General features: G+C 50.1%; 1 protein-coding gene across 2 annotated transcripts in view; it reads right to left on the reverse strand.

The window, feature by feature from the left end:
- hdac1 (histone deacetylase 1) overlaps positions 1-13,745 on the reverse strand; it is a 69,529-nt gene that overhangs the window by 15,307 nt on the left and 40,477 nt on the right. For both annotated transcript variants that reach the window (XM_085962949.1, XM_085962950.1), the window contains exons 6-9: positions 11,923-12,064; positions 8,485-8,577; positions 8,081-8,189; positions 6,927-7,067 (exon numbers count right to left, since the gene is read on the reverse strand). In XM_085962949.1, coding sequence (XP_085819075.1) covers positions 6,927-7,067; positions 8,081-8,189; positions 8,485-8,577; positions 11,923-12,064 — 485 coding nt within the window. The remainder of the gene's footprint in view (positions 1-6,926; positions 7,068-8,080; positions 8,190-8,484; positions 8,578-11,922; positions 12,065-13,745) is intronic.

A 13,745-nucleotide genomic window follows, 5' to 3' on the forward strand; every position in this document is an offset into this window, starting at 1 on the left:
GGGGGATTAAATCCGTGGGGTTACGGGGATAGGGTGGGGATATGTGTTGGTGTAGGGGTTACGGGGATCGGGTGGGGTATGTGTCGGTGCAGGCTCGATGGGCCGAAATGGCCTCTATCTGCACTGTGGGGTTTCTGTGATTTCTGTTACCTGAAGAGCAGCTTTATTATTTTTAAGCTTCCAGTTCCACGGAGACTGCTGCTAGACATAAAATTCAGTAACATGTACAAGCTGATTGCTGTTCCCGAGTCAATTCCGGCTGCATCGGACGTCTAAAATGGAAGCTTAATAATTTAATTTCTCCTACCAAGTAATACAGGAAACTCTTTGGTATCCTGCGCCTATGGGACCGGGATGGTGCCGGTTGATAAAAAATTCCAGATAACAGAGAGGTACACCTACCAAGGTACGAGAGCCCCGTTACACAGCACACCGGTTACACGGCCACAGGTCCAGGAGTCCCGGTTACACGGCCACAGGTGCAGGAACCCCGGTTACACGGCCACAGGTCCAGGAGTCCCGGTTACACGGCCACAGGTGCAGGAACCCCGGTTATACGGCCACAGGTCCAGGAGTCCCGGTTACACGGCCACAGGTCCAGGAGTCCCGGTTACACGGCCACAGGTGCAGGAACCCCGGTTACACGGCCACAGGTGCAGGAGTCCCGGTTACACGGCCACAGGTGCAGGAACCCCGGTTACACGGCCACAGGTCCAGGAGTCCCGGTTACACGGCCACAGGTGCAGGAACCCCGGTTATACGGCCACAGGTGCAGGAGTCCCGGTTACACGGCCACAGGTGCAGGAACCCCGGTTACACGGCCACAGGTCCAGGAGTCCCTGTTATACAGCCACAGGTGCAGGAACCCTGGTTACACGGCCACAGGTGCAGGAGTCCCGGTTACACGGCCACAGGTGTAGGAACCCCGGTTACACGGCCACAGGTGCAGGAGTCCCTGTTATACAGCCACAGGTGCAGGAACCCCGGTTACACGGCCACAGATCCAGGAGTCCCGGTTACACGGCCACAGGTGCAGGAACCCCGGTTATACGGCCACTAATATACAGTAAAACTTTCCTGAACCTACTCCTGAATTTTGCCGGTTAATAGAGATTTCCGGATATTTAGGTGTCGTTTAAGCGAGAGTTTCCTGTACACTGGTGGCAGGGGGTGGGGCAGAAGAGAAAGACGAACTTTTATTCTGAAAGTACTCCTCCCACCCTTACATTTACTCTTTAATGGTAATGCACAAGCGGGGACGCATCCTCACCCCTCTATAAAGAGCCGCACATGTGGAAGAAAAGGGTACATGCGCCGTGCATTTCCTGAGACCCCACTCCACTTTCCCAACACTGGACCCGCTAAACCCCCTCGCTACCTGCAGCTACCCTCAGCCACAAATCCTGGGCTGAGCCTCGGCACTGTAGCCTCAGCCAGTGACCCATTACACCGTGCTCCTCGGTTGAAGAACAGTAGCATTGGGCGAAGTGATGACTGCTGTGGCTACTCGAAGGCAGACATTTGGCGCCTGCAGATTTTAATGTATGTGTTGCCATTGCCAGCAGTCTCCGTTGCCTTCATACTGCCACTTCCCGCGCTCCATAAATGTCCACGTGGCTCAACTGAAATGAGGGGAGTGTTTCGGTAATCCGATTGGAAGCTCTGAATAGAGGCAAGGTGTACCCAACCACACAACTTATCCGATGGCAAAATACTGCGGATGCTGGAAATCCGAAATAACAGAAAACGCTGGAAAAACTCAGCAGGCCAGGGCAGCATCCGCAGAGAGAGAGAGAGAAACGGAGTCAACGTTTCAGGTCGATGACCCTGCGTCAGAACTGGAAAAAAAGCAGGAAATGGAAAGCAAGTTTAGGGGCTGGGAAAAAGGGAGGGGGGATGAAAGAACAAAAGGGAAGGTCAGTGATAGGATAGAAAGCAGGAGAGATTGAGAGACATTAAGAGATATTCAAGGCGAGAGGAGATGGTAATGGGACAGGTTAAGGAACAAAGGCTGGCTCTAGATGAGGTGTGAATTGCGCTGGCAGAGTGAAGGACAGCTGCCATGTGGGAGAGAGAAAAAAAAAATGGGCCAAGCAAAAAGTGTGGATAAAAAAAGAAAATATATATATGTGATAGGGGCCGAGGTTCTGATCTGAAATTGTTGAACTCTATGTTGAGTCCCGAGGGCTGTAAAGTGCCTAAATCGAAAGGAGGTGCTGTTCCTCGAGCTTACGCTGAGCTTCCGTTTATCTTATAACACAATGGCCTAGAAATTCAGTATAGCCACGTTTGGGGCGCTACAGCCGGGCGGCCGCTAAAGTCTGCGCCCGGCGCCACCTTCGCGCCACCTTCGCCGATATTCAGTGGCATCGCCCCAAGAGGTTGCTGCTGCGCTAAAACAGGCGATGCACGACTATCATTAGGCGCTAAGCCGGTGGGCCGGGGCGATACCCCCGAGGGCGGGCGCAGCGCAGGTGCGGCGAGTTGCTCATTGACGGCAGACACTCTGGCGCCGGTGAGCTCTTAAAGGGGGAGGGTGGATTTGTTTGCCTGCCACGCCCTGCACACTGCAGCCCAGAAGCAAGGCCTGACCACTGCTGCTTGATCTGGACAACGCCCAGGACTATGGAGGCGGCCAGGGAGAGAGCGCAGCGCTTCAGCGACGGTGACCTGAGGGTGCTGGTTGGCGCAGTGGAGCGCAGGCGCCATGTTCTGTTCCCTGAAGGTGGCAGGAGGCCGCTGCCCAGCGCCTATCGGAAAGCCTGGAGGGAGGTGTCAAACAGGGTGACCTCCAACAGCATGGTTGCCAGGACTCCTGTGCAATGCCGGAAAACGTTCAACGACCTCACTCGGGTTGTCAGGGTGAGTACCCTTTCCAGTGTCCTCCACATCCCTGCATGTGCACCTCAGTTTATGGGCAAAGGGACCTGAAAGCCCTAATGCCCAGCCCTCATCCAGCAGCTATGGGACTGTCATGAAAATCACTTGCACATTCAGCACTTTACACACTGTACAAGCTATTCGACCATGGGAGGCAGTGCAGACAAGATCAGGACTTCACAGTGTCAGGGCTATTCGACCATGGGAGGCAGTGCAGACAAGATCAGGGCTTCACACTGTCAGGGCTATTCGACCATGGGAGGCAGTGCAGACAAGATCAGGGCTTCACACTGTACTTAGAGGCCGTCCTTTCTCTTGCAGGCCAAGGTGGCGCACAACCGGAGGCAGCAGCATGAGACTGGGGGAGGCCATCCTGACCTCAAACAGCTCTCCGACCTGGACCAGCGTGTGGAGCACATTATGTCAGGCCGGCTGATTGGCCCTGTCGCCAGTGGAGATGCCGACCCTGTTCTGGGCCCCAATGGTAAGAGCATCACCTTTTTGACCTCTCGCTTTCCACTTGCGCCTCAGAACAGCATCCTTTGCCACTGTCCGACCAATGCAGTGCATAGCAGCACTCATGCCTCCCTCGCTGCCGCCCTGTCCTCACTCTAAAGCAACTCTTGTGCCTCCCTGCTTTCAGATGCTGAATCGCCAGGTGAGGAGGCGGGCCCTCAACCTGGCACTGTGAGTGAATCGGAGGGCGAGGAAGAGGAAGCCGGACCATCAGTGCCACCCTCAGCCGAGGCAGCCCATGGCGATGATGGGGACACGTCTTCCCTGGAGGGGAGCCGGGGGGGGAAGGGTCGGAGGAGAGTGAAGCTCCGGGGCCCAGCGGCCTGCAGCAACGCGGGAGGGGTGGGGAAGCTCGGCGGACTTCTCCCCGTAGGGTGAGTGCGGCCTCCAGTCCTGCGACGGTGAGCGCAGAGGAGGTGCGGCTCCTAGAGGAAATGGCCGCCCAGGCTGAGCGCAGGCACACTGAGCTCATGGCTGCAGTGGCAAGGATGCCTGACTCCATAGAGTCACTGTCAAGGAGTGTGCAGGAATTCGGGGCAGCACAGGCGGCTTCTAGCCAAGTGCTCAGTCGTGCCGTCCATTCACTGGCTGGCGTCATGCGGACACAGACCAGGGCCACACGGGCACTAACTGCTGCCATCCTCGCTGGATCGGCCAGGCATCGCCAGGGCACTCGCCGCGCCGCAGCAGCCCGTGCTTCAGCAGATTGCTGCGCATGCTGCAGTGCTGGCCCGTGCGAGTGCCACTGTCTCAGGCGACCAGGGAGTACTGTGATCTGTCAGGTTGGCAGCATTCATGCAGCCGACACTGCCACTCCTCCATTGCAGCTGCCACCAGCCGCTGGACAGACTGCTGCCGCACAAGCAGAGTTTCAGCAGTTAGCAGCCGGCCCCTCCAGGGCCAGAGCTGGTCCAGGCCGACCCCCAAGGGCATCTGCCGTCTCGCCATCTGACCCTCAGCAGCCTTCCCCCAGCCTTGCTGCAGCCACTGGGGTCCCATTGAGGAGGAGCTGCAGGGCGGGCAGGGGCCAGTCACGGATGCGAAAGGCATCACCCTCGCAGGGCAAAAAGGTGGTGTGCCCAAATGTTTTGTTTCACATGTAAAGGCCGAGACTGGTCGGTTTGTGTTTCATGTAAAGGCCGAGACTGGTCGGTTTGTGTTTCATGTAAAGGCCGAGACTGGTCGGTTTGTGTTTTTTGAAAGGCCGAGACTGGTCGATTTGTGTTTTTTGGGGGGGCTTCTCTCCATTAGTTTGTAATGTGGGAAGGGAAGAGGTATCAAAGTAATAAATGTTCTTAAATCGCACTGTCCATGCTTTCTTTTGGAAGTCCTGGTTGCCCTGCTCGGCTGAGGGCTTGTGGAGCAGCTACATTCATCCTGTGCCATTGGCACAAGCCATTCCCTGAGAGAGGGCCCAGAACCGACGTTCAATAAGCCGCCGACGGGCGGCCCTTGCACTTTCTGCCTCCCTCCTGTGCTGGTCCTCCTCCTCCTCCTCTGGTGGTCCTCCAATGTCTAGTGGCAGTGGCCGAGTCCTGCGGATAGCCAGGTTGTGCAGCATGCAGCACACGACCACGAAATGGGAGACTCGCTCAGGCGAATACTGTAGGGCTCCTCCGGAACGATCCAGACAGTGGAACCGTTGCTTCAGGACGCCGATTGTTTGCTCAATGATGTTCCTGGTTGCTTGATGGCTGTCATTGTATCCCACTTCAGCAGGGGTGCTGGGCGCACGGAGCGGGATCATCAGCCAGGTGCACAAAGGATAGCCTTTGTCCCCGAGAAGCCATCCTCGTGGGTGAGGCTGGGCCTGGAACATGTCTGCCACAGAAGTCTGGCGCAGGATGAAGGCATCGTGGCTGCTGCCTGGAAAGCGGGCATTGACAGCTAGTATGAGCTGCCTGTGGTCACACACCAACTGCACGTTGAGCGAATGGTAGCCCTTCCGGTTGCGGTAATCCTCGGCATTCTCTAGAGGTGCCCGCAAAGCCACATGTGTGCAGTCAATGGCGCCCTGCACCATTGGGAAGCCCGCTAATGCTGCAAAGCCCATTGCACGCTGTTGCTGTTTGTCAACGGCCATGGAGAAGGAGATGAACTGACGTCTCCTTCTGAAAAGGGCATTGGTCACCTGGCGGATGCAGCAATGCACGGCAAACTGGGAGATGTTGGAAATGTCCCCAGTAGCGGATTGGAAGGAGCCGGTGGCATAGAAGTTGAGAGACACCGTCACCTTCACTGCCACCGACAGAGACGTCCTGCTCCTCAGATGTGGCTGCAGATCTCCGCGAAGCAGGTGGCAGATCTCAGTGACCACCGCCCTTCGGAATCGCAGCCTCCGAACACACTGCTCGTCAGACATGTTCAGATATGAGAACTGCTGGCGGTATACCCTGGGTGGGTAAGGCCTCCTTTGCCGACGCCTGTTGCCCCCTCTCCGTCTGGCCACGACTGCCACTCTCTCACAGCGTCTGTGAGCCCTTTGAATGCAATGGAGAAGGCCAACGTTTGCACCCATTGCAGCCCCCATTATATGTTTCCAATCAATGATATGGCTCTGAAGTTAAAGACAAGTGCAAAGCTGTGGCCTGAAGCCACAAGTACCTGTGCGAGTGTTGAGCCAAACCAGAAAGCTCTCTACCTTTGTCTCTCTGCAAAGATCCGTCTCTCACAAAGAAGGAGTGTTGCAAAATGGCTGCCTTTTCTACTGCAGGAGGAGTGCCCTTTAATTTGCGCCCCCCGCAGCGACTGGGAACCGTTCCCCTCTACCAGTCGCCAGGGGCGCCAGGCGCACAATAGGCCGGCGCCACTGAATTTCCGGTTTGGGGCGCACAAAGGGCGTTGCACGATGAAACGACGTCAGGATCTGCGCGCGCAGCTGAGCGCGCGCTAAGGCTTTGCGCCGCCGCTAAATCTTTACTGAAGTTGGGGAGAGGTGCAGATCGCGCTGCGCACGGCCGCTAGCCGCCTAGCGCCCCACATCTCCTCCTAAGGCGCTAGCGGCTGGCGCAAACAACTGAATTTCTAGGCCAATATATCTTATTGCTATAAATTCAAAGTCTTGCATACATTACACACGTCCGTTCTGCTATGCTTCCCACTGCATTGCCCTATGTTGAGAGCACCTCATTAGCATATCCTCTAGCTCACTGAGATGTATCACAGGTGATTGGCTAGCATATTAATATATTTCTGAGATACCGTACTGAGGAGCATTAGGTGCGAGAGCAATCCAAAACATTGCCTGCACAGGATTGGGATAACTATGCCAGACAACGTAGCTAGAATTTGAAACACAAACTGCAACATAATTTACAAAAGCTTGGGCTTCAATGGTGCCCAGTATATTTAATTATAGTTTGTGGTTCCCCCTCTCGCTAACCTGCCCCTCTCGCTAACCATGCTCAGTTGACCCTCTCAGACCAGGAGCAACTATCAGTGGAGACTAATATGGAAATCCAGAGCCTGGAGCATCCATCGCACATTTCCTCCCACCCAACGGAAGACCTGTAAGTGGCAAATTAGCTTACCGTTTGGAATCTCGGAGTCCAAAGCTACAGATGTCTCAAATGTCCAGCATCGAGCCACATTGCGAATTGTATATCCTCCACCTCCCAGCATCAGTAAAGGCAAATTAAAGGTCTTCACAAATTCAACACACTTGGCATGGCCTGTTTAAAAAAAGAACCAGAGTTTTCTATAAAACTGCGCGCTTAATAGTTCCAAGACTCTCATCACGTGATGAGAAAACCCTACTAGTTATGATACAAAACTGCCCATCTGGTTCAATTCAATCACTTGATAGACTTCAAATGTATAGCTGCTTTATGTCTTAGGAGTGGAAAGAATGCTAGGAAGAGTAAAGTACGCCATTTCTCTGCAGAAAACATTTGCACAACAATACTGAATATTTATATAAGCAAATATAGTTTATCCACATGGAGACTGCCATTTCAGGTCTCCGTTCCCGTCTTCAGCTGTTCTCGTGATATACATTATGGCGGCTACCTGCACCTATTCTGCAGCAGCTTTCATTTCAATGGATATCAGCATTTCAGACCCGCTTAAAAGACTGCTCTGGAGTTGTCTGATCCCAGGAAAGTCATTACTGGGCGCATATACAGCAGAACTCGGCCGGTCCCAGCAAATCCCATTCACATCAGGAGACTACAGGATTAAGATCAGCTGCAATTAGCCCCGATCACTATAAAGGCCATTTTAGGTGCGTAAGGCACCAGAGCATGCTACGTCATTCAAATATACCCCAACGTGACTTGCTGCCTTCAGAGGAGAAAGCAGAAGGCAAAACTGCAGGATTATATAAAGAAACATTACTCTTTCTGCAAGCTATTACACAAGTGGACTGTTGCGATATCTTATGCAAATGCACTCTCTGGTGTGCCACACAGTTCAGGAAAAACGGTAATTTGAGTGAGACATTTGAGGGCTTCTGATGTGCTGGGGTAATATTCCAGGATAAGTGAGCACCTTAAGGACAGGGAAGAAACTATCTAGGGAGGAGGGGTGCAAGGTAATTTACTTACAGGGTTTTTATAGCCATATCAAGTTCCCTTTCCTAATGAATGAAAAAAACCACACGGGTGAACACTAATCAAAAATCACCTTAGTGAGCTCTTGCATTCATGCAGACACATGCATGTACATTAAAAATGGATTACTGTACCTTTAATAGTAAGGTTAAAACAACCCAGTCTATCCCCAGACAAAGAATCAGCACCACACTGCAATGCAATGGCGCTGGGCTGGTACATCTCCATCACCTTACATATAATCTAGTGAGGAAGAGAGAGGGTTTTACAATATTGTACTGAAGTCCCACACAACTTGCCTGCAAACAATCTGTACGTGTAACTTAGCTTATAACATGCAAAGAAATGTTCCACATCAAAGAACATCACAAAGCCAAAAGAAATTCAAAACTTCATGCCTGTACTTTATACAGCTAGAGGGACAAGCTGTGGCCACGCAAATCCTTCTGGAATAAGTATGACAGAGTTTTGTCATACTACAAATGAGCTTTGGGAGAATTGCACTTGGAATTTAATAGTGAGCAAGGGAAACACTTACAGGTTTGAATATGGCTTCATAAGATTCATCGTCGATTCCGTCTCTCAATGGGAAATTTACAGCATAATACTTGCCTTTGCCTGCACCTATATCCTGGGCATCAAAGAAAGGCTCAAATCAGCGTCACACAAATTCAACGTATAACTAAAGATGCATTTCCCCTAGATGAGCTTTCTATTAGTATACGTGAAAAAAGATATTTAAAAGTTCATATTAACAAATATTTGCATTTTATAAAAAGGGATCTTTAAAAAATAAAAAATAAATAAAAAAATTGTTCCTGGGATGTGGGCGTCGCCGGCAAGGCCAGCATTTCCTGCCCATCCCTAATTGCCCTCGAGGTGGTGGTGGTGAGCCGCCTTCTTGAACCACTGCAGTCCGTGTGGTGAAGGTACTCCCACAGTGCTGTTAGGAAGGGAGTTCCAGGATTTTGACCCACCGGCGATGAAAGAACAGCCGATATATTGTAAAGTCAGGATGGTGCGTGACTGGGAGGTGATGGTGTTCCCATGCAGCTGCTGCCCTCGTCCTTCTAGGCAGTAGAGGTCGCGGGTTTGGGTATGTGCTGTCGAGGAACATTCACATCCTTCAACATCTTTCTATTGAAATATTATATGCACATTAAGTTGGATCTTCCACCTGCCTGCCCATTCCAATACCCTGTTTACACTTTCCCGAAAGCTTTTGCAATCCTCCTTGCCATTTGTTAAACCTATTACTTTGTCAGCTAAATTTGACATTGTGCTTCCTGTAGTCAGGAGTATATATACACACGCACACAGTCTCCACCACTTGTACCACCCATGCTTGTGGCAGGCAAACGTCCATACCGGACATTAACTATGACTATTTTCCATCACCATAGAAATCAATTACAAAGGTATCACTTAAAACGTATTAAGCATACCAGCTATTTTGGGCAATTCAAAAAGCTCCTTGCACCTCGTTGGAAGTGCGTTTACCTTTATTACTTGATCTTCTGTACCTACTGTTTAATGGCGCTGATCTTTAAAAGTTATAGGTTGAAAAGAATAAATTAATCGTGAAGACGATTTCCTTGTCATTTAAAATCCTCCGAAATATCCTGACATTTAGTGGTAATACCACTCGGGGACGGGAGGGGGAATTAAACAAAACAAGAGAAACTATATTGAATCATTGCATGCAAATCACAATAAAAGGCATTCAGTTAAAAATAACTGCCCAACAAGAATTTTGACATGAATGGATCGGTTAATGCCACACTTTTCTTGAAGTCACAGATATCTTAATTTTTTATTAAATGTCTTTCAATTTGCACTGCCAACTAGGTCTAAATGCAAAACCTTTATTAGCAAACCAAAAATCAATATTTAACAGCATAAACAGGTTGTTTTTATTTAATTTGTGTTCTGCTGATAACCCATGTACAGGAAACTTTGTGCTATCCGGCACCGATGGGACCGAGCTGTTGCCGTCCCATCAAAACTGCCGGACAAACCAGCGCTAATGTTGAAACATACGGAGCTTGAGCTCCGTATCTGGCAACAAACCCTGTTGCTTCAGCTTCTAAACAGTCGGCCGTACCTTGCAAGCATCTCTGCAGCTTAGCAACAGCTTCAGCGAGACCTTGCAGAGCCTGACTGGTGAAAAAAAAGCAACGAAAAGAAAAAAAAACTAATGGAACGGCTCCTGATTTTTGCCGGTGGATCGAGCATTCCGGACAGTTAACCTCCGGATAAACCAAAGTTTCCTGTATATGTATCTGCTTTAAGTTTAGAATTTTCAGTATTACCGTCCGCCGCTTAGTAGGAAGAGAGAGTCAATATCAAAGTGCCCGCTATAGGGGGTGGGGACTGTACCAAGAACAGAAGTGAGCAACCACTGACCTGCGCAGTGTACCACTTCCAACCCTTCTCCAATAAGAGCAACACCCATTTATCTAAACTCTGCTTTTTGTCAGTCAGCCAAGTTTATATACAAGCCGCTACATGTCTGCGCGAGCACCTTCACCACACAGGCTGCAGTGGTTCAAGAAGGCGGCCCACCACCGCCTGGTCAAGGGCAACTAGGGATGAGCAATAAATGCCAGCCTCCTCAGCGATGCCCACATCCCAAAAATTAATAAAAAACAATACAACTGAACTGTTTCAAGAAGCCTCTTGACACTTTATCAAATGACTTCTGAAAAATTGGTATGCACTACACATACGACATTCCCTTTATCTATCCAGCTCAAAGGAAACAAACTTTGTCAAAATAACTTGCCTTTAACAAATCTGCAATGCCGGTCTTTGATTAACCCATACATTTTAAATGCTCATTAATTTTCTCTCAAATTATGGATTCCAAGAGCTTGCCCACCACTGACATTAGACTAACTGATCTATAGTTACTGTACTTGGCTTATCCATTACATTGGCAACTCTCCAGTCCCACAGCACAATTTGTACTGAATAATTACAGCCTCTGGTATCGCCTTGACTTTTCTCAAATGCCTAGGGAGCAGGCTATCGGGGCACGGTGACATATCCACTTCGAATTTGCAAATTTTTTTCAGAACCAGTTACTTTTCTACATCTCAAACAATCGTTCCATATCCTCCTCCAGCACACTTACATTCTGACTTCCACCACAATTTGTAAAGACGATAGATCTCTGCTAGACCATCATCCTCTAATTTAGACTCCCTCTTTTACCTCAGTGTTGTCCTACCCTTTTTAACTATCATGTCACTTGGCATATGCTTATAAAAGCCCTTTTATTTTACATTTGTTCTCGGGACATGGGCGATGCTGGCAAGGCGGCATTTACTGCCCATCCCTAGTTGCCTCGAGATGGCAGTGGTGCACCCTGCTCTTAAATGACTGTAGTCCTTGTGGTGATGGTGCTCCGACAATAGTGTTTGGTAGGAAATTACAAGATTTTGACCCAACAACACTGAAGAAATGGCATTATATATCCAAGTGGGGACGGCACGTGACTTGGAGGCGATTTCCAATAACATTGCTGCTCTTGTCCTTCTCAATGGTAGAGGTTGACGATCTGAGAGGGTGCGGTCATAAGTATGGAGAGTTGCTGTAGCGCATCCTGCAGCTAGGACATAACGCAGCCACAGTCTTTCCTTTTATACTATCTCATCTTTTCTTCTATTCCCTTTTAGCCCTTATAATCTCCCTACTACACTTTCTATATTCATGATTTTTTAGTATTGTTAGCCCTAAATTTTCTCAAATGCTTCCCTTTTCTTCCCACTCGGACGATTCCCGAACAAGAGGAAATGGTAGTTTGTTATTCACCTCATCAAAGCCCTTCATAGTTTGAAAAACCTCAATATAATCTCCTCCTAGCCTTCTCTGTTCCAATGCAAATAGCTCCAGTAACTCGGATCTCTCCTCAGAATTGTATTTTCCCCTCACTGGCACAAAAATGCATGCTGCGAAATATGCTTCCTCTTACCCGAAGATCTCCTGTACCGGGGAAATATTCACCATATTTATGGAATGAAACAGTCATCACCCTATCTGTTGTATAAAAAGCCTCTTCAACACCATCACCGTGGTGAATATCAATATCGATGTACAGCACTCTCTGATGGTACCTTAAAGGCAGAAAAAAAATTAATCAAAATCGAGTTGATACGCATAGAATTTAAGCTATGGCTCAGTAAGGATTTTTAAAATTAGCTGTGTACTGACGGCTCAGTTGGTAAAGGCACTGTGCAACTGTGCCATACAGATTGCAAAGTCCCAGAAAGAATGAAAAAAGACTTGCATTTATATAGCACCTTTCATGACCACTGAACGTCCCAAAGCACTTTGCAGCCAATGAAGTACTTTTTCCAAGTCTAGTCACTGTTGTAATATAGGAAACACGGCAGCCAATTTTCACACTGCTACGAACAACAATGTGATAATGACCAGATAATCAGTTTTCAGTAATGTCGACTGAGGGATAAATATTGGCCAGCACAATAACTCCCCTGCTCTTCAAAGTAGTGCCATGGGATCTTTTATATCCTCGAGAGGGCAGACGGGGCCTCGGTTTAACATCTCATTCGAAAGACGGCACCTCCGGCAGTGCAGCACTCCCTTAGCACTGCACTGGAGTGTCAGCCTAGATTTTTGTGCTCAAGTCTCTGGAGTGGGACTTGAACCCACAGCCTTCTGACTCAGTCAGGGTCCATTACGCAGGGTCAATTCTCAGTACAGGAAACTTGGTGATATCCGGCACCGACGTGTTGCCGATCTATCAAAACTGCCGGACATACAAAATTAATGTTGAAGCATACGGAGGTTTTCATCTCCGTATCTGACAACAAACACTGTTGCTTAGCAACAGTTTCTAAAGAGTCGGCTGCAGCTGCAAGCGTCTGTAGCTGCTGTTGCTATAGACCTTGCAGTGGCTGACTGGGAAAAAAAAAACAAGATCTAAAAAAACTTAGAGAAAACGGCTCCTGATTTTTGCTGTTAGATGAAGTATTCCGGACATACAACCTCCGGATAAACCAAAGTTTCCTGTACGTACTGACTTAACTGATCTTGGGATGGGGCAGCATTCAGCCTGTAACCGTTTCTGATCACGACCCATGTACTTTCCAGTCTTCGCTTATTTAGCTACGATCGGCCAGGGCAGCTGAAGGACAGTACAAATTGATATACAATTTCTCCCCTTGGATTATCTAGTCATCAATGGCAAGAAGAGCAAATGTGTGGATGTTAAAAGCAAGCACTGGTTCAGGTTCAGTTCTGATGTCCATTAGGTTAAATAAACTATCAATAATCACGGCCTTAGCTGACGTCTGCAAAGACTTACCCGAACAGGAGTTAGGACTTCTTTGGGGAGGACAGCAGAAGGTGGGGGGGCAAGGGGGGGGGGGCTAGGGGAGGGCAGACGGGGGGGGCAAGGGGAGGGCAGACGGGGGGGGCAAGGGGAGGGCAGACGGGGGGGGGCAAGGGGAGGGCAGACGGGGGGGGGCAAGGGGAGGGCAGACGGGGGGGCAAGGGGAGGGCAGACGGGGGGGCAAGGGGAGGGCAGACGGGGGGGCAAGGGGAGGGCAGACGGGGGGGCAAGGGGAGGGCAGACGGGGGGGCAAGGGGAGGGCAGACGGGGGGGCAAGGGGAGGGCAGACGGGGGGGCAAGGGGAGGGCAGACGGGGGGGCAAGGGGAGGGCAGACGGGGGGGCAAGGGGAGGGCAGACGGGGGGGCAAGGGGAGGGCAGACGGGGGGGCAAGGGGAGGGCAGACGGGGGGGCAAGGGGAGGGCAGACGGGGGGGCAAGGG

The sequence above is a fragment of the Somniosus microcephalus genome, chromosome 20 (genome assembly GCF_052327205.1).
Source record: "Somniosus microcephalus isolate GS21.2 chromosome 20, FLI_Smic_1.0, whole genome shotgun sequence".
Classification (NCBI taxonomy): domain Eukaryota; kingdom Metazoa; phylum Chordata; class Chondrichthyes; order Squaliformes; family Somniosidae; genus Somniosus; species Somniosus microcephalus.